We start from the raw sequence: 20,157 nt of genomic DNA on the forward strand, positions 1-20,157 counted from the left end.
TGATCCCGCTCAGAACTCCATCTCAGTTTCACTTGTGCCCTCATTCCCCATTCCCCCACTATTTAGGAAAAAAGTATATGGTGAATTAGGACACTAATTAAGCACCAGATATCTATTGGCAGGATGTAAATGAATCTCATAAACAGGCCGACCCTTTATAAGATGTCCACCTGTAAGAGTTCATTTGCATAAACAAATAGTATCTGCAGACTATCTCTAATGATAATGAAAACCTCTGTGCTGTAATAACTGCATCAGTACTGTACACTTATTTGATGGTGTATTACGGTAATGAAGTAGTGCACTATATACGGAACTAGGTTTGTATATTTTAGACAGCCCTCAAAATGGTGAAGCCCTAAATAGTGCAAGTAGGCCAAACCGAACCAAGCACAGGTAAAGGATCCCAGGCCAGAAGAGGGCTTCTTAGGGGGTGGATCACTCACGTCTTCATGTTTCACAAGCACTTCACCCTCACAGGCTTTCATGAGCTTACAGTAAATATCCAACCCTGCCAGTCGAGTAATCCCAGTGTTTCTCTCTGAACCACTGAGATTGCACTATTCATGCAAAAGATGTTTGCGATGTAAATCTGTTTTCTTAGGTTTTAACTCGGATAGGATTCTTACATAGCTCAGTCATTACCCAGCAATAAGATGTTTGCGATGTAAACAACTAAGGTCTGTCAAGCAACTATTCTTTAACTTGGTTAAAACTCAATCATTACCCTGTGTCATTTTTCATGTCAACACCTTAAATTGGTAAGGGAATGAAAGCTCTACTGAGGCATAGGCAGGAACAATAATAAAGACTTTAGATGTATGATCATTCACTTTAGGTGACATTGAGGTTTATGTAATGCTTTAGAGGGGGTTATGTGGAGGTTTAGATTGGCCAAATTACTGTAAGAATCTGGAGCAGAGCAACGCATCAAGGGAATGTGTGTAAAGTTGCAACCAACGAGGACTTAACCACAGCAATGTGGCTTAGAACACGAATACCCGAACAGAAAACATGTTTGTAGGAATGACATAAATAAACAGTTTCAACTATACAAACATGTGAACACAAATGTACAAATGATAGCTTAAAAAAAAAAATCTCAAAAGGCAGCTCCGGTATAACCTCCCGTCTCAAATAACGTCTTTGTCTGAAACGAGCGACTCCCCCTGGCAGCACGGGCTCCCCAGCTGACGCCGCCGTGCTCTCTCCTGTCGGGGGGGGGGGGTGTGGGACCGACCGTCGGACCCGCATCCTGGCTGCAACCCCCCCCCCCTCCCCGTCGCCCCCACCCCCCTGACTCCCCTAGCTGAAGCAGACGGGTCCGACGGTGAAGCCGAACCCCTGGGTCAGCCGGTGGTTGCCCAGTACCCCCACGTCCCTGAGGGGCAGCAGGCCCAGGTCCTCGCTCTCAAACAGGAAGACCGACTCCGGCTGCCCCGGGTCCCGCCCGTCCCATGGCTGCGGAGAAAATCATCACTGCAGTTTTTTTTTTCCCGGGGGGACGTACAGAGTTCAGTGGATCTTCTCTTAAGTCCCGGATGGCTGGATCTGAGTTGGCAGAGTACCTGCGACTGACTTTTTTTTCGTAAAAGGATTTAGCTTTACATTTATTTTCAACATGCGTGTCAACGCAATAACTTTTAGGTATATCTTTAATCATGGACTTTTTTTAATCAGTAAATAACGCCTTCAAAAGCGACATTTTGATTTGTTTCGATCGAGGTTAGGGGTTTGACTCGCAGTGTGGCCGCCCATGCAAGAAATAAAAGCACTGCACCCGTGCATTGTGACTGCCTCACCTGACACGGTCGCTTACCTCACAGTCGCTGAGCGCCGCCAGATAGCTCTGTCTCCGCGTGTCCGCCAGGAACTTGACCTGCCTCTCCCGGGACCCCTGCCGGCCCCCCGGCCCACAGGAGTAGCTGACCCTCTGGCTGCAGAACCGGCTTCCCAGTCTCAGGAACCTCATCTGCACCACGTCCGACCCAGGGTACTCAAACTGGGAGGAGAAGGGTTTGAACACAGGCTGGAGATGAGAGAGGGTCGGGTTTTCCAACATGACTTTCAACGCAACGCAAGTCGATTGATAGCGCTATTTATAAGCATATAGCGTTGAGGCAGACCTCCTATCTTCTGGACGCTCGCACTAGATATGTGGTGCGTAAAAAGCACTTCATGAACGCCAACTGCTTATTGGAAACATTGGTTGTTTGGTACGAACCTGGAAGCCACCTTTAAAGGTGCTTAACCACTGGAAGGCGACGTCGGTGCCGGCGTCTACCAGCCACGGCTTCACTGGAACCTGCAATATTCACAATGTTTGTGTTTTTTGTCCCGGCCTAAATATTCAAAGGTGACATATTATACCACCAGGTGTGATTTGTGATTGGCCGTTACAAGCCGTTTTGAAAATCTGCCTCTTCTGACATCACAAGTGGGCGTGTCCACCTAGATGTGTGCTGGATAGATCAGTCTACCAGCATACCCAGTGGACTTCAGCAAACATCGCTCATCTATCCGTCATACATCTAGTTGGACACGCCCACTTGTGATGTCAGAAGAGGCAGATTATCAAAACGGCTTTTAACGGCTAATCACACTCAAATATGGTTGTATAGTATGTCACCTTTAAGGACCTGATAATGGACCTCACATTGATTTAACATGGTAACTATGATACAATACCTGAGACCGCAGCGGCTTCAGGCAGGTCTTTGGTTCCTCCGTGAAGTCGCAGTACACCTGGAAGGCATCGGCCGGGCTGCCCTGGTTCGGATCCACGTAATAATTCCCTGGAAGGAAAACCGTTTCAGCAGCGTTGCATCATACCAACTTCGTGTACAATATTGACAATATCTCTGCATTTTCACAAGCAACTTTAAATGATATATGGTATAGTGGTATATGGTAAATGGCATAGATTGTATGCATATATACTTCTTTGTTTTAGCCTTACTGTATTTTTGTGTTGATTTAAATGTATCTATTTTTTTATTATCTTGAGTTCCCCAACCCCAACAGTGCTCTCACCATTGGAAATGTTTGGGTTGACCAGCCACAGCTCCAGGCATGTGGTGGCGGGGTGCTCTCTGCTGCCATCTGGTGGATCCAGGAACCAGCGCAGGTCTCTCTGAAGGGAGGCCAACAGAGTGCGCACCAGGAGGTAGTTGGGTTTGCCTGACACGTACATGAGTTCCTACAGGTTGGTATGGATATTCGTAAGGTTTTAATGTATTGAAAACATCACATGGTTAAAATCCCACTTTAAGTTGACACACTAGCTCATACGGGTGTGTTCACTGTCATTCATTTAAAACACTTGTAGCCAGCAGGTATATGTAACTACATGTACATCCTAATGGTTTTCGGTTACTTGCCTTTATATTGGTCAGTGTGAGGTTCAATGAGGTTCCAGGGGGTCCGGGAGGGCCAGGAGGTCCCTGATACAAAACATGAAACACAGTAAAGTTTATCTTGGTTTCTCCATACTATGGTTAAATAAGTAGGGACACGTTCATCTAAAGAGACTGACAGTGATTTGTTTTTCTTGGATACGGGTCATGAAGGAGCAGATAGGGTCTTTGGTTTTATTTTTTCAGTAAACATTAGAGGTGTCAGTGTCAAAATGATGTAATTGATAACATTTGTACTCACAGGTAAACCTCTCTTTCCTGCAGAGCCGGAAATTCCGGAGAAACCTTTTAGACCCTGATAGAAACATATAGCATCCAATGAAAACCTACATCTATAGCATTCAGTGGCTTACACATAGAAGTCAGATGCTAACACAGCATTCAGTAGCCACCGCATAGCATGGTGCCTATCATAAAGCATTTAGAGACTACCACGTAGCTAAAGGAGGTTCACTTTTCTCTAATTTGTTTAAGGTTGACCTACCTTGTGTCCAAACAGCCCCTGAAGAAGGTGAAATGAAACCAAAGTTAAAGTTTGTCACCTGAACATTGATTTCACGAATAAACTGAAAATGTTGGTTTGTGATCCAGGAAATAAGACTTACAGGTAGCCCTGGTAGACCGGCCCTGCCCCACCTCCCATCTGGGCCGATATCTCCCTAAGGCACCAGACAAACCAACAAACAAATAAACCCCATGGCCCACAGTGCCCCCACAGTGCTGTTCTCCACAGTGAGTGAATCAGGACGGTGTGGTCAGACGTGGGGGTACCTGCTCTCCTTTTGATCCTCTACTCCCTTTCTTCCCAGCAGACGCTCTGACTCCCTGTGGGGACAACAAGAGGCCAGACTGAGACTGTGTCCACACTACTGCCATTAAAGGTCAATACGTTTTCCATCCATAACAGCATTGTCCGCACCACACTAAAACAGCGTTTTCAGTTCATGCCTGGACCACTTTAACCGGCCAAATCTATACATTTAGGAGGCAATCTTAGAACGTCTAAATTTCTTGTGGACCAAAACAGGAACACGCAAGGAAAAGAAGGTAAGAAAAGTGTTTTCAAATGGATCTGCAGTGACATGGGTTTAAATGGATGGTTTGAGGCAACTGTGAGTCCATGTTCATCAGTGAACCACAAACAAAAACTGGACATGAACACACACCCAGTACTAGTCTGTACTTTGTCTCACCTTCAATCCTTGTTTTCCAGGACGGCCATACAACCCTCCTTGTCCAACTTCCCCCTGTAAGTGAAATAACAAGTTTGATATTTGTTTTGAAATAACAAATATATTGGTAAGTATAAACTACAAAGTGAAGGAAGGTTAGAGATGGGCACGTACCTTTAAACCCCCTCGACCCCGCTCCCCTTTAACTCCTCGTAGCCCGCCTGCACCCTGCACACACGCACACGCACACGCACACGCACACGCACACACACACGCACACACACGGTAGTAGTACTAGTATTAGTAAGATACGGTTCCAATAAGATCTACCTGATTTGCATTATCTATTTACCACACAGGATTCCGATTAACGTTTTAACTTAAGTCTTAGTGTTCAGGTCAGAGACAGAGAAAAGAAGACGTACGTAAGCCCCAGGTCTTCCTAGAGGTCCGAGTGGACCAGCAGCTCCTCTCTCCCCCTGTGAACCAGAGCAGACCCCAGACCCAATGTTGAGGAACTTTAACCTCCGGAATCGGTCAATGACCCATTTCAAATCATTATAAAACTCAGACATATGATGGATAGATCAGCCAACCAATTGGACTACACTTAATGGTAGGAAAGATATATCAACCGAACAGCCTACCCAGTGGACTGTTCCAACTGGAATAATAGAAAGACGGACTGCACCACTATAGGGTCGATTTTGAAATGAATTGCATAGGCCAATCAACATCACAGCTGATTTTGAAATAGGGGGCTTTTAGATATCAGGACCATAACTAGTCTGTAAACAAGCATCATGACCATAACTAGTCTGTAAACAAGCATCAGGACCATAACTACAGACTGTAAACAAGCATCAGGACCATAACTACAGTCAGTAAACAAGCATCAGGACCATAACTACAGTCAGTAAACAAGCATCAGGACCATAACTACAGCCTGTATACAAGCTTAATGACCATAACTACAGCCTGTAAACAAGCTTAATGACCATAACTACAGCCTGTAAACAAGCTTAATGACCATAACTACAGTCTGTAAACAAGCTTAATGACCATAACTACAGCCTGTAAACAAGCTTAATGACCATAACTACAGTCAGTAAACAAGCATCAGGACCATTGCTAGTCCATCAACAAGCACCAGGACCCTGAGTACAGTCTGCAAACAAGCATCAGGACCATTACTAGTCTGTCAACAAGCACCAGGTCCATAACGAACTAACTAGAACTCACCTTCTCCCCACGGACTCCCCTCAGCCCTCTGCTCCCAGCCTTCCCTCTCTTGCCCTGGGAGACCGGAAACAAAATGAGGGTTCAGTACATTAACTCATTTCCTCATAGTTCCTCGAACTCAAACGCGAGACACGTCCCCTCACCCGCTTCCCCGTGCGTCCTTTCTTCCCTGTTTTCCCGATCGGACCGTCGTCACCCTGGGATGGAGAACAGAAACATCACCAGCATTACAGATGCTTTTAATCGTGTTTTCTCTCCATTTGTTTCAGGTTAGCCCAGAAAAGCCTATAGCGTACATATGCGGAGTGTGAGTGTAGAGAGAGAAAGTAGAATTTTAGAGACTAAAGATGAGACTCTGTCTGACCTTTTGATCTTTCTTTCCTTGTCTCCCTTCTGGTCCTTGTTTCCCTTTAGGGCCCTGAATAAATAACAATGTACATATTTTTAAGTAGAGTAAATTGGCTCAAACACTAAAACGTTTTAATCACATTTAACATTTACCACGACACATCCTTGCAGAAAACAAACCATATCATCATAAAACCAGCCCAGGAATATTCTGGAGATAAAGATAAAGAAGCAATGACCTACCAGTGGTCCCGGAGGTCCAGTCAGTCCTGGAGGTCCCATCTCACCCACCGAACCCTAGACCATCGAGAAGACCAGAAACAGCTTCTAGAACATACCCAAACTACTTGGTGTGACTTCACATTTTATGTTTAAAAAAACAAAGGTATGATCATTGTAACGGATTTTGGATTATCAAGATAGTATTTAAGAATAAATGCATGAATGAATGAATGAATGAATGAATAAGGTATAAATACGGTATTCCCATTTGTGGAAATGTATATGTGTCACATGACCAAAAACCAAAACAACCGGTGTCGTTTCACTTAAGTGAAACGACCAAAAAATAAATGCTTTCAGAATAACAGTCTTGTCATCGTACATCTGTTCCTGATGTTCCCGTAGGTCCTTTGTCTCCTGGAAGCCCTTCGGATGCCTGCGAGAAGGTGAGAGGAGATGTTCAGCATTCATCCATCCATCAGGGTCAGCAATTCGTGAGGACTCAAAAACTGATCCCAAAACGTTACCAAAATGTTGATTATTTTCTTTGGGTGCTATAAATACATACACATAAAGACAATAAATACTATCAACTCCATCAGGGGTGGCGTTAGGGTTGGTGAAGAGGAATCATGTTGTATCATGCAAATTTGACACAAATTAATCATGTCTACACTTCAGGTGAGTGATCAAGGTGGTCCAGGATAAGCCAAGATTAACACAGGAAGTGCTCCAGACAACAACATTATAACTTTGCAGATCGGTGAGGAAAATGCATGCGTCACAAATATCTAAACCTTGCAACAGAATACGGATTTCGATGATCTGACTAATTATAAATAACGAATCTGCAATTCGTAGCTGGATTCTTGAATTGTACCACCGCCATTGCACTGCATAGTTAAAACTAACTACAGATTTAGTAGGGCTGGCTAAAACATTTGTCGTGTACAACCCCAGCTCCAAGTACAGCAGCATCAACACCATGAGATTCCATTCTTTCTCATCTACAGCTTCTGCACTGCACAATGCTGAACCACCTTACATCAAGTCGAACCCAGCCCTGAACAAGTTCAAGGCAGCACTTGATAGCTTTCTGCATTAGTTTCCTGACACTCCTCATAGCCCTGGCTACACACTGGGGTCAACTGAAATTCTCTGTTGGAGTAGGCTGGTAGCAATGGTCAATAATTGCTATCTACGAGAATGGTGGTGGTGGAGCTACTCCATGTCTTGGCCTGGAAGATCCAGCTCGAAACCTACCTTAGGTACCCATGCCGCATACTTCACACACACAAATATTTTTCATGAATCAGACCCCCTCCTCACCGGCTCTCCTTGTTCCCCTTTCACTCCAGTCTGGCCCCGGGACCCCTCGGGTCCAGCAAAGCCCTTTGGCCCGAGGTCGCCTCGGACCCCTGTGGATCCTGGAGTCCCCTAGGATAAAGAACCGTTTATTATTATGTTAACCAGGTAGGGGACACGTTGCACGAGGACATGGCTTCCGATGTCCTAGGCTGTGGACATTCGGGATGGAACTCAGAACCCTTCAGCCAGAAGACTATCATGTCGGTTAAGTTCTATTCTGCTCACCTTTTGCCCCCACGTTCCAGGATCTCCTTTCGTCCCCCTCATCCCTGCGACTCCCTGTGGTTACACAGTGAACAGGAATCCAAAAAGATGTTCCGTTACTGGCTGTCCTCTTCGCTGTGTAGTCCCGACTAATACAATGACGTAGTGGACATTGGACTAACCTTAGGACCTAGGGCTCCAGCGGAACCGGTCGGACCAACGAGACCTTTAACTCCCTGAAGAACCCAGGAAGGAAGTAGAACGGAGAGGAAATGGAACAGAGAGGAGGGTAAGAATAATCAGTATACATCTTCCTATAGATTATATATACATGTATGTATATGTCACATTTTATTCTATCATTAGCATGGAGCAAAATTGTCATAGTCTAGCCTTTTGAAATGAAAACAAAAGGCAACAATTTACAACAAGGTAGAACAAATCAAGTGGGCGCCATCTACCTTCGGTCCGGGTATTCCATCGTTTCCAGCCCTTCCAAAAGTACCGGGGAAACCCTTGAAAAGAAGAGATGCAGAACGGCATTAAAGCTCCAGAATACAATAGCGAAGAACCGTTATCCTAGACTTTAACATGGTGATGCAGTTGTGGCAACGGCACGGTTGTCTAGTCTAGGGTCTTACCCGCACTCCCATCAGACCGGCTATTCCTATCTTTCCAATGAGACCCGGTTGGCCCTGAAGACAAACGACAGGATGATGTTAACGCTTGCTATTGGGTGACAAGACAGGCTGGCCAACAGGCTGACAGACGGACGGACAGAACGTACCGTTAGTCCGCTGTAACCCTTCTCTCCCTTTGACCCCTGTGACCCTGGGTTGCCAAGGAGACCCGGGCCCCCCTCAAATCCAGAAGCCCCTCGATGACCCAAACCTCCCTGGGAAGAAAACGAGTTAAAATAAAAGACAAAATGTCCCAATTTATCAATTTATTTATTTTTTTGTTTGATACTTTTTATCGGCTTGGTTTCTTTTATTGACAGGACGGTAAAGAGAAACCGGAAAGTGTTTTAAGGAAGAGAGGGTATTTCATGTAGCATAGGATCGCAGGTTGGAATCAAACCTACGTGGTGTGCGTGTTAGTGGGTTGATTCCAAACAGAAGAGGTATCTTTATTGCTCACCTTTAGTCCTTTGGGCCCAGAATCTCCCATGATGCCGAACGCTCCATCTTCTCCCTGTAGTGGAAAGACGGTTCATTATAGTTTCTACCATAGAAGAGTTTGAATAATGAAATGCAACACAACAAGAAAGCTAGAGCTGACCTCGTTCCCTTCAGGGCCCTTCTCACCCAGAGGCCCCAGAGTGCCCCCTGGTCCGGGCGTTCCTTTTAGCCCCACGAGGCCCTGTGACCCCCAGGAACCTGGATCTCCCTGTCTTACCGGGAGAGGAACTTTAGTTTAGTTTTCTTTCATTGTATCTTGTGCCAGAATCTCGGATTTAATTAACCGATTGGTCATGAAACGGTATCCAGCCCTCACTTAACTCACTTCACGTAACTGGTTTGAATGAATGAATGAATGAATAGTTTTGTTTGTTGAGAACAATCAAATGATACTAATTAAATCTTGCATTTATTACCCTTATTGTGTATGTAAATGTATTTCCGTTATATTCTTTGTCATTTTATTCTTATTTTCAAATTGTTATGGTCATTACTGTGCCGTACTTTCTGCTGTTGTACCTTGTCCCATCTGAGAGCATTAGAATACATCCTATTTTTATCAGTATTTGTATGGTTTTCACAGACCTGGGCGCCCTTTAGTCCAGATGAACCAACTTCGCCACCTTGGCCGGGTGCGCCCTGAAGGTGAAACAGAACATATAAATCATTTAAATAACAAGTCGTGGTCGAGTGTGTCGGGTGGGAGTGTAGAGGGCTATAAGCATGGGGTAGGAACCAACCTGTGGACCATCTAACCCTGGGGGACCGATGTTACCAGCGGACCCAGACGCGCCCTAAAGAAAGAGATTGCAGCAATAATACACCTTTATTCTTATTATTTTTGCCTCTGAAAAAAGTGTATTTATTTCTTTATTTCTTTATTACCGATTCTCCCTTCTCTCCACGCTGCCCACTTATTCCATATAGTCCAGATCCTCCCTGTGTAATCAAACAAACAACATTTTAAACCATCACTTGATATTTGTATGCATTTTTTATTCATAAGCCACTATCATGTACACATATGTTTAATTAATAAGCCTCAATCATGTGTATGCATACACATGTTTAATTGATAAGCCACTATCATGTGTATGCATACAAATGTTTAATTCATAAAAAACTATGATATTCTTGTATCTACTTTGTATGTTTTATTCATATGAACTATGAAATGTTGGCATGTATTCATATTTAATTCATAACGATATATGTATGTATGTTTATGGTTTATGCATGAGGAACAATTGCAACAGGGAGTAAAATAGGTTAAAGAAAGGGTTTCGAAGTTGGCCTTGTGAGACCATCCTGATCATCATCTTACGTTTTGCAAGATGTCCTCGGTTTCTCAAAGAGGCTCAAGCCAATCTGCTCCTTACTTCACTCTCACCGAATCCAGTCGGAATTAAAGCAAAGACATATTTCTTTTAGATTGCTACACTTTTTGTTGTATAATTTGCCAGACTGCAGTGCTCCTTGTTCTTTATGAACTCCCTCCCCCAAGCTCTGATTGGTCCAATCCTCTCTCTGACCAGAGAGAGAATTGGACCAATCAGATTGATTTGTCCAATCCTAATTTTTTTTTTGGGATATGCTTTAACGGGACCGGGACCAGAGCGATCAGCGGAGAGAAACAGAATGTGGATTTTTCGAGATCGGGATGGTCTCAGGAGGCTAGCAAATAGTACCTACTCACTGGAATCCCTGTGAGCCCTGCGGGCCCCTGTGGCCCTGGTGGCCCCTGGCTTCCTCGTGGCCCGAGGCCTCCGACACCCCCGCCTGGCCCGTGTCGACCTGCCGGGCCCTGGGTTCCGGAGATTGAACATTGAGATCCATGAGGAACTTCATTCTGTACGCTCACTGACCTGAGATCCTCAAAGAATAGACGGTGGCTTCTGTTGTCGCTTTATTGCTGCAATGGTTTCTTTTCGACTATCGACTTTTCCGGAAAGGACATTATTAATTGCATTTAATTAAGATTACATTTCCTATTGCACTGAATAGTTTCTCATCAAATCGTCCAAAGTCCAGAGATATTCACTATTCCAATAATTTTTTTCTTACAATTGATAACGTATAACAACAAAGGGCATAAAATATGCATGAATACTCAAAGCTATTTTATAATATATAATATATTATAATTTAGATTATTGTGGCTATGAAGATCAGCGAGTAGAAGGAAACCTTAGCTCAGAGTCAATCAGTCACACATACAGAATTGTCTCTCATCAGATGTTGATAGTCAGAGCAGCGTGGACACAAACACGATGAAACCAATGTCCACCATGTTGAACAGAAGTAAATGAACACAGCACAATGACTCACACGTGGGCCGTGATCCCCTTTGGCTCCGAACTCCCCTCGATAGCCCTGCGGTAGAAACACACCACAGCGGTTGGTTTATTAAAAAGCTGGTTTGTCTGGCGAGCTGAACCGTTAGGAACCAGAGACCCAGATCATCTCACCTGAGGCCCAGGTGTGCCTCTCTCACCAGGAGGTCCAATCAACCCCTAGTGAGAAACAAACACACACATCACACCCTCCCCTAAAAACCTCCAACCTAAATGCAACTGTAAATGTAAAAGATTTTCAATCTGATAAATAAATAAAAAAAATGGAAATAAAGTGTGAAAAAACAAGATCAAAATAATAAAAAGTGAAATAAATACATAAAACAATAAATAAATGACATAAATTTGCTACTCACTGAAGGCCCTGGCTTCCCCCGGCCACCAACCCGCCCCCTCACACCCGCGTCGCCCTTCAAACACAGTTCAAGGTCAAAGTTCATTCATACACACACCAACCGTCCAATGTTGTTCTTCCTACACATCATTTCAACTGGTCGTTATCAAATATCTTATATCCAAATCCAAATCCATATGAAGTAATGAATGTAAACAATTGAACATCAATATATTGTTCCAGGATAGCCATTAGATAACTATCAACAGTTTTCCAACCAGTTCAGGTGTATGAGTGTGTGTGTGTGTGTGCTCTCACCCGCTGTCCCATGTGACCTCGTATCCCCACCAACCCCTCTGCTCCTGGGTAACCCTGTGAAGCAGACCATAGACTCTGCTTTAGCTTCCATGTGGAGCTCAATAAACACTTTTATGTTATATTACTGTTCTTATCCTATTTCATTGTCAGAAAAATACAGTTGTGTTGGATTACAATTTTGCTTTACAATGGACTACACAATGCCATGTTTGTTTAGTCCTATGAATCACGTAGGTGGAGCTTATACGCCGGTATTGTCATATAGTTAGTGTACCGACCAATACTTGCATAGATGAAAACGTATGGTAAACAAAGCAATCAAATCCCAGTGTTAGTTATGAGAACCCGCTTTATTAGGATCACTTACATTCATGCCCACTGGGCCCTGGGAGCCATCGACGCCTGGTTTACCTGTGAAGCCCTTCAAAAACACGACATGTTATCTTCAAAACCTGAAAGAGTAGCCTCACACTAAACCACATGCATTGGTTTTCTGCCCCCTACAGGTCAGAAAGGTAAGATGCACATTATGATATTCAGCTCTCGACTCACCCTCTCGCCGCTGGGGCCACGGAGGCCCTCTTGGCCTGTCTTCCCTGGAGGACCCTGTCAGGGGAACAGATAAACCTTCAGAGGCACAGAAAGGAATACGATAATAAATGGTAAAGAAGGAAGAACGACAAAACAAAGGATATAAGGAAGGGAGGAATGAATGATATAAGGAAGGAAATAAGGATGGACAGATATAAAGAAGGAAGGAAGGAAGGATGGACAGATATAAGGAAGGAAGGAAGGAAGGAAGGAAGGAAGGAAGGAAGGAAGGAAGGAAGGAAGGAAGGAAGGAAGGAAGGGAGGGAGGAAGGAAGGAAGGAAGGAAGGAAGGAAGGAAGGAAGGAAGGAAGGAAGGAAGGAAGCAGGGAAGGAAGGAAGTTTATCAGGGAAGGAAGAAAGGGAGGAAGGACAGAGGGAAGGAAAGGTCCTGGGACCTGATGGGGGTAAGTGGGGGAATCCATACCGGAGAACTGACAACAGCAGGCAATCCTCTCTCACCAACAACACCCGCAAGCCCCTGAACACAAAAACACAGTTCAACAGTTTGTTCAACACAACCTGGAAGAGATCAGAGATTGCAATTCAAACAGTTACATTTTACGACCTGGAAGAGATCAGAGGATACCATTCAAGCAGTTAGAGATTTCAACCTTGAAGAATTTAGAAAATCTTATAAAGACGTAACCAAATATATTGACGACATTCTTGTGTACAAAAAGTGGCTTAAGGAAAACATCCTAGCCCCATCTGAGGGGGAAGTGAGCGGTGTGTTTCAATGAGCCGTATTACAAGCTGCAGATGTTTGTTTTGTAAAAGGAGAACATAGACTGTGTAACATGTGGATGGAACTCCTCCGTGTAAATTGGCATCTTCCTGGGGGGAATGTTGTTCAAGAATGTCCTCCGTGTAATCCAAGACCGACTGAGCTTTCGTTTCAGTATTTGGTTTCTCTAAACATCTCTTTGAAGAACGGAGCGCGGGCAGCAGTAAGCCAGGTAGTATGAACTTGAACTATAGGTGTTTATGCTCAGTGCTTGCCTGAAAACACAATTAACGTGATTACTATCCTCTGGAGACCTCTCTGAGATCGTGCAGTGTGTTGGTTCGCTGAAGTGGCCCGTGGAAGTGTCGTCAAGCCCGGCAATTCATAGTGACATTTTAAAGACTGTTTCGCGATTGTGTTGCAGCTTGTGGTTTGAATTGGAAAAAAACCTGGACTGCGTCCTCAGGCAGAATGCGTTCCTCAGAATAGTAAACTCAATAAAAAGCCGCTGCACCTTGGCTCGAGGCAAATAGGTGCAACCTTAGCTTTTTACATGCCCTTGGAATAGATGGAATGGATAGGTTCAGATGAATTGTGAACATTTTCCTATATTTCATGATCTAGCTCTAGTGATCAAGAATGCATTTTGTTGGGCTGTACTGTTCTTTTGGAATTTAAAAAAGCACGTTGAATCTGTTTGCACTAGCACTGATTAAAATATTCTTTGTTTCTTTCTGATTTCTAGAGCTACTCTGTACAACCAAAAACAAGACGGAAGACTTTTATGTTTGCTTTAGCTTTCTGCTAAATCTTAAATACATTGCACTTTCTAAAAAGCTTTTTTAACTTTGCCTTTATTTTCTATTTTAATACTAAAATGCCTTTTTAACTTTCTATTTTACCCATTTCTTTGCATATGTTTTCTTTTACTTATCTATTATTTTATTTTATTGTATGACAATGTTTATATGTGAAGCACTTTAAGTCTGCCTTGTGTATGAAAAGTGCTATATAAATAAGTTGCCTTGCCTTGCCTACCAGTTGTTGTTTTTTGAAACAAGGACACACAGCCCCTTTTTTGTAACTACTCAAATTTAGATAGTTTGTTTTGATTGTCCTCTGCCTCATTTGTAAGTTTAAGGAAAAAAGTATCTACTAAATCACTAAATGTAAGTGTGTTGATCGCTAGGCGATCTTGCTGTCGGTGTTAGAATATGACCCTTCGACAAAGAGTGCCGGAGGTTGAAACTCCAACGTCCTTTGTTGCATCTGCCTACCTAACTCCTACCGGCTCATTAACTCTATGTACCTGTATTCACTGCAAGACGCTTTGGATAAAATCGCCTGATAAAGTACTAAATAGAAGTACTAAACATTAAGGTAATTCAGCTGACTAACACAGTATTCCAATTTCCGATACATTAGTAACTAGTAGTGGGTAGGAGCAGGGAGACACCTTGCTCCAGGGTGCCTACATTAGGGTCGGAACCCAGGCCCTCTTAGCCGGTATTAGAAGCTGAATATTACAGGGCTGTCACTCACCCGGTCTCCTTTAGGCCCGGGAGCACCAGCTGACCCAGCAGACCCCTATAATAGGTCAAAACACCACACATCACCACGGACACTGCTGACAGTTGCTGAAACGTTGAGATATGATTGGTTTAGCTCGGAGGGGCTGCCGATTGCTCCTCCCAACCGGCAGGTAACATCAACTGGAGTCAAAAATGAAAAGTTATAAAATGGGAACCTGTGTACCGGGCTTTCCTTCTGCTCCCTCCGTCCCAACTGGACCTGGGTAACCCTGAAACCAAACACACACAGAAATACAGATACACATACAGTATTTTTAGATACAGTCATATCATTATCTTGTTTTATAATGCCACTACAGTAACCAGGTTACAGAAGCAGGTTGAAGTGGTGACGAGGCGCTAAATTCAACCATGACATTTGTACGAAAGTTCCAACACACACACACACACACACACACACACACACACACACACACACACACACACACACACACACACACACACACACACACACACACACACACACACACACACACACACACACACACACACACACAAAGACAGACAGACAGAGACACACATTGATAGACATGCCCAGGCCACAAAATCTAGATCAGGTCTACTCTCTGCATGTTTGGGTTGGTGGTGTAGTTGTAGGGGTCATGTGATGTTGGTGTAGGGGGGAATTGACAGAGTCTGTGAGTCTTACCGGTGTGCCAGGTATCCCATAGAGACCAGAGAGTCCGGTACGACCCTGATAAGAATTCACAACAATATATTAATAATAATAATGTAATGTCTATTTGGTAACAATTAAGTAATTGTAGTGATTAAGAATTGTTATCGTCTTTGGGGCAGCAACAGTGGAAATAAATAATCAGGACAAAGGAACCGAGTGCGTTGTAAATTACAGACCAGACACACAGTCCTAATAATGGTGTTTAAGCTTGTTGTACCAGAGAAAGCAGCGGCAGTCACAAAGATGGGAATTAAGTGTGTTTTGTTTTAGTCACGTGACCAACATCGTAACAATAATAGAAACAAGGCTGAAATATCATCAGTTTAATAAATACCTTGAACCCTTTTAATCCTAGCTCTCCATGCTGTCCCGTAAGTCCTCGGTTTCCCTTGAATAACAACAGATAGCAACAGTCAATAGCATTCATTACAATTATATAGAATATACAAAAAAGGCTCTGGTTTTCAACCATATTTTACTGTTACTGTTTGTTACTTCAGGATGAATGACATGGATTGTGGACCTATTAACCTTGTCTCCCTTTCACTGATTGTTAAGTTAAACCAGGGCTTTTCCAAGTGGTACTTCCAGCCTGGGGCTGAAACAGCACTGTGGAACTTCATGCATTGGAGCCAGAGGGGTGGCAGGTGTGAACATTTAACTTCAACAACAATTTAGAGACGCAAGTCTTCTTACTGAAAAGAGCACAGAGCAAAAAAAACAGAACGTCATTTGTTATAATGACATCACCGTTAAGCTAATTAAGAGCCTTACTAGAGTTACGTCATTGTTTTCTCGGGCGACCTGATGACAAACGAACAGTCACAAGGTGACCTTGTGACCGTGTGTTTGTCACAGGGCACAGGGTCGCAGGGTGACCTTGTGCCCTTGTGTTTGAGCAGAACCAAAAAAATCTTCACCTTTAACCCCTCTCTCCCAACACCTCCCCTGAGGCCTGCTTCACCGTCTTCACCCTGGAGAGAGAGGGACACACAGACAGAGATGGACAAACAGGCAGAGAGCAAAAAGGACATCAACAGAAAAGAGAGAAAACAGTAGACAGAAAGAAAGAATGGAAGAAAAAAATTAATGAATGAAAGAAGATCACAAGATAGATGTAAACGAGTGTAACAGTTGCTTTAAGTAAACTGCAGAAAAAAACACTTTTCAGGTGTAGGCGAGGATTTTACTGTTATTTCACTATGCAATGAAATTGAGGTGTGATTTTGCTGGGGTTCCTACCTCAGCTCCGAGGAGCCCACGAGGGCCTCTGGCTCCAGGAATCCCTGTCAGGCCCCGCCCACCCCCCTCTCCCTGCTGACCTCTGACCCCTGCTGAACCAGCTGGTCCCTGAAAGAGGAGAATTTCGTATCAAAGCCAGCTCATCTTTCAATATCCCTAAGTCACTAAGTACAAGTACGGCAAGGAACATTTACTTCTATAGCACTTTTCAAAAATAACAAAAACACAAAACACTGTTTGTGTTATAATATATGTATATTCCAGTTGCCTGTGGCAAGCAAAGTTTTGGCCCAACAATTTTTATTATAATTTTGTATTTTTTCCATTAATTATAATTTTATTATGCAATGTATTTGAATTATCCTTACTCTGTCCCCCTTCAGTCCAGGGTCTCCGCTATCCCCATCTAATCCTCTGGGGCCCTAGAAAGAGAGAATTATTGGAAATCAGTTTCCTTGTAATGCTACCATAGTTCGGAAGTAGACGCTTGCAGTTTATGGAATACCGGGAAATAAGAACAAGAAGTGCCTAATCCTATCTTGCTTGGCAGAAGCAGGGGTACATCCGGAGTCTATAGACCTTATTCACCAAGTGGCAATGCTGTTTAGTTGGATGGTTAAACCATAGGATCTTTGGAAACCATGACAACTCAATGCATCATGTTTAGTTCTGCATTCCCTTTCCCCGCCCAGGTAGTATGTATGTACAATTCATTTTCATCGAGGTGTCGTGGTTTCCCCACCCAACCTACCCACATGGCCCGTGGTGAATTAGGTCCACTCTCATTGAGCACGTTCAGTAACTGGTCTGTTTGAGAGGATGAGGAGCGTGAGGAAGGGATGTACTAACAGCTGCCGTGATAATACAACATCAAATGGAAGACCATGTCACTTTTGGTGGAGGAAAAAACATTTAAAACACAGTGATTAAACACACATGTCCGGTTCCACATGACCAACATTGATGTCCAGAGATTAAACAAGACCGTGCATATGTTATGAGTCCAAACAGTGGGGTGGAGCGTAAACTCAACTGTTAATAAATTCCACTGCAGTTGCGTCAGTTAGAGTCAGACTGCACATAGACATATCACCATCTCCAAGGATACAGTCCTGCTCTAAAACACACATGCACACACCCCATGCTCTGTGTGTGTGTGTGTGTGTGTGTGTGTGTGTGTGTGTGTGTGTGTGTGTGTGTGTGTGTGTGTGTGTGTGTGTGTGTGTGTGTGTGTGTGTGTGTGTGTGTGTGTGTGTGTGTGTGTGTGTGTGTGATGTCATGTCTACTGTTAATATCTCTTTCTCTTGTTTATTTATTTAAAGATGTTATCCATTGCTTTTAAGCAACCTTGAGTACCCTGAAAGGCTTCAAACAAATACAACGCATTATGATACAGCATAATACATTCCACCACCATCACCACCATCACCACCATCACCACCATCACCACCATCACCACCATCATCATCATAATCACCACCATCATCATCATCACCATCAATGCCACCGTCATCATCCTCCATTAGATGGCACTAGAGGTAAAGTGTGGTGCAGCCGGCACTGTAAAACCTTCACTTCAGTTTATCGTTTTGTTAAATGAGAAGGAAAAAACTCTTACTTGGTCTCCAGGATAGCCGTTTGGACCGGGAACTCCACTCCTTCCCTAAAGTAAAGGGGTGAACAGGGGTCAGATCAGTGGATTTGGGAGGTGGATATTCTTAAAAAGGTCATCTTGAAAATCTACGTTTTGTTTTCTTTGGACGTATTGTCGCGGACACCCAGTTCCAAACATTAATAACACTGCAAATAGAAGGGCTTTCATCAGTGGTCTGTAGGCTCATCACCATTGCGTTACCTCATTTGGCAATAGATAGTGACTTATCACAATCCATAGACATATATTTACATTGAACTTCAGAGATTGCCACTTTAACATGGATACAGATTCAGAGTGGAGACTCCTCCGCCAAGTGTTTTCAATCTAAGGAAAGTGGTCTTAGTTACTCAATGTGCCAACAATGCTAAATATCAAAAGAGACCATGGACATTCTTTTATCAGTTTTTTAGTCATAGGCATATTAAGTACACATATGGATCCCAAATGTCCATTTATTAACTATCTCCTCACACACATTATTATTATTTATTTTTTCCATTCTTGTAGTTCTGCCCAAACACGCCACACAGCAAACTCCCGGTATATGATAGCCTGCTTGGTTATAAAACCCTAGATTTCGGATCAATGTAGAGATATAAATGTTTTCTGGTTTATAAATGCTACCGATACAGTGGGCCTGGCCTCCACTTGACTGTATACTTTAAGAGGGTTAAGAGACCGGTTGTTCAAAGTGGAAGAGAATGGAGTTCAAATCTGGGAGCCACATGGAGATTCCAGTCCACCTCATACCATGCATCCACATTTTACTGGACCATAATTCATACCTTAAAGCTGGCAGCCCTGGTAGAGACAGATAGACAGTATGGTAAAGACTGAAGGATGGACGATGTGGTATAGGAGCCACGAGAAATTATAAATGATTCCATGTCCCAATGAACTGTGAGCTCCGCCCTTATAATCGTATCACACACGCAACCGATGTATGACCCTATAAATAGCCCACTCTTTGAACACGCTCAGACTCGCATCAGATGTTACAAGCTTGCCATTAAGTGTGTCTGTCCTGAAAGAATCGGATGTGTTTTGTATTACGACACCATTGTTAGATATACACACACACACACACTCACAAAATATTCAGTGCAAAGCATAGCGATACTATATCACTATCAAGTGTGATGTTTATAACATTGGAACAGGACTGATGAATGAATTGTTCACCGTTCATTCCATTTTATTAAGAGGCTTTTTATCAATGTATGCTCTGGATACACGTGATGAAGACGGAGGGGTAAGGGGGCATCTTGCTCAAAGATGCTAACAGGTAGACGACACACATTGGGGTTTAAACCCATAACTTCTGGACCACCCTTACAGCTAGACACCTACTATTAGTGGTGTTGTATATTTCCTTCAAGCCCTACTTCTGAGTTTGACAACAGAAATGAGAAGAACCACTATAAGTGAGAATCATAGAGAAACTCAGCGCAGATCCACTATTACTGAGCATCCTACAGTAACTCAGCGGAGATCCACTACTATTGAGCATCCT

At 43.4% G+C, this 20,157-nt stretch overlaps 2 protein-coding genes across 3 annotated transcripts in view; both read right to left on the reverse strand.

The window, feature by feature from the left end:
* Positions 1-1,301: 1,301 nt before the first annotated feature.
* LOC132459439 (collagen alpha-1(XI) chain-like) lies at positions 1,302-12,063 on the reverse strand. Of its 2 annotated transcripts, XM_060053979.1 has the most exons (33): positions 11,864-12,063; positions 11,622-11,666; positions 11,482-11,526; positions 10,850-10,957; positions 10,039-10,092; positions 9,894-9,947; positions 9,739-9,792; positions 9,254-9,361; positions 9,113-9,166; positions 8,760-8,867; positions 8,614-8,667; positions 8,434-8,487; positions 8,155-8,208; positions 7,994-8,047; positions 7,730-7,837; positions 6,783-6,836; positions 6,422-6,475; positions 6,195-6,248; positions 5,974-6,027; positions 5,831-5,884; positions 5,014-5,067; positions 4,763-4,816; positions 4,610-4,663; positions 4,188-4,241; positions 4,022-4,075; positions 3,901-3,918; positions 3,658-3,711; positions 3,381-3,443; positions 3,034-3,199; positions 2,689-2,795; positions 2,225-2,305; positions 1,820-2,002; positions 1,302-1,461 (listed from the first exon to the last, which is right to left on the reverse strand). In XM_060053979.1, the coding sequence occupies exons 1-33, from the start codon at positions 11,945-11,947 to the stop codon at positions 1,306-1,308; spliced, it is 2,406 nt and encodes an 801-aa protein (XP_059909962.1). In that variant the 5' UTR covers positions 11,948-12,063; the 3' UTR covers positions 1,302-1,305. The 2 variants fall into 2 exon arrangements, with proteins under 2 accessions (XP_059909962.1, XP_059909963.1); XM_060053980.1 differs by lacking the exons at positions 11,482-11,526; positions 11,622-11,666; positions 11,864-12,063 and having other exon boundaries at positions 9,254-9,365; positions 10,846-10,915.
* The window catches only part of LOC132459438 (collagen alpha-1(V) chain-like), a 32,184-nt gene continuing 24,008 nt past the window's right edge, over positions 11,982-20,157 (reverse strand). The window contains exons 24-35 of the mRNA XM_060053978.1: positions 18,606-18,650; positions 17,356-17,409; positions 16,988-17,095; positions 16,666-16,719; positions 16,080-16,133; positions 15,716-15,760; positions 15,222-15,275; positions 15,017-15,061; positions 13,175-13,228; positions 12,712-12,765; positions 12,527-12,580; positions 11,982-12,213 (exon numbers count right to left, since the gene is read on the reverse strand). Of these exons, the coding sequence (XP_059909961.1) occupies positions 12,124-12,213; positions 12,527-12,580; positions 12,712-12,765; positions 13,175-13,228; positions 15,017-15,061; positions 15,222-15,275; positions 15,716-15,760; positions 16,080-16,133; positions 16,666-16,719; positions 16,988-17,095; positions 17,356-17,409; positions 18,606-18,650 (711 nt within the window). The 3' untranslated portion in view covers positions 11,982-12,123. The remainder of the gene's footprint in view (positions 12,214-12,526; positions 12,581-12,711; positions 12,766-13,174; positions 13,229-15,016; positions 15,062-15,221; positions 15,276-15,715; positions 15,761-16,079; positions 16,134-16,665; positions 16,720-16,987; positions 17,096-17,355; positions 17,410-18,605; positions 18,651-20,157) is intronic.

This window comes from Gadus macrocephalus, chromosome 6, assembly GCF_031168955.1.
Source record: "Gadus macrocephalus chromosome 6, ASM3116895v1".
In the NCBI taxonomy this organism is placed as follows: Eukaryota; Metazoa; Chordata; class Actinopteri; order Gadiformes; family Gadidae; genus Gadus; species Gadus macrocephalus.

What these genes read in the sequence shown, in the direction of transcription:
- LOC132459439 (XM_060053979.1), bottom strand. Translation starts at nt 11,947, where the DNA reads ATGAACTTTGACCTTGAACTGTGTTTGAAGGGCGACGCGGGTGTGAGG. An exon ending in CTGGAACGTGGGGGCAAAAG is followed by an intron (nt 7,838 to 7,993) that starts GTGAGCAGAATA and finishes TCTTTATCCTAG; the next exon opens with GGGACTCCAGGATCCACAGG. An exon ending in TGAAGCCGCTGCGGTCTCAG is followed by an intron (nt 2,306 to 2,688) that starts GTATTGTATCAT and finishes TGAATATTGCAG; the next exon opens with GTTCCAGTGAAGCCGTGGCT.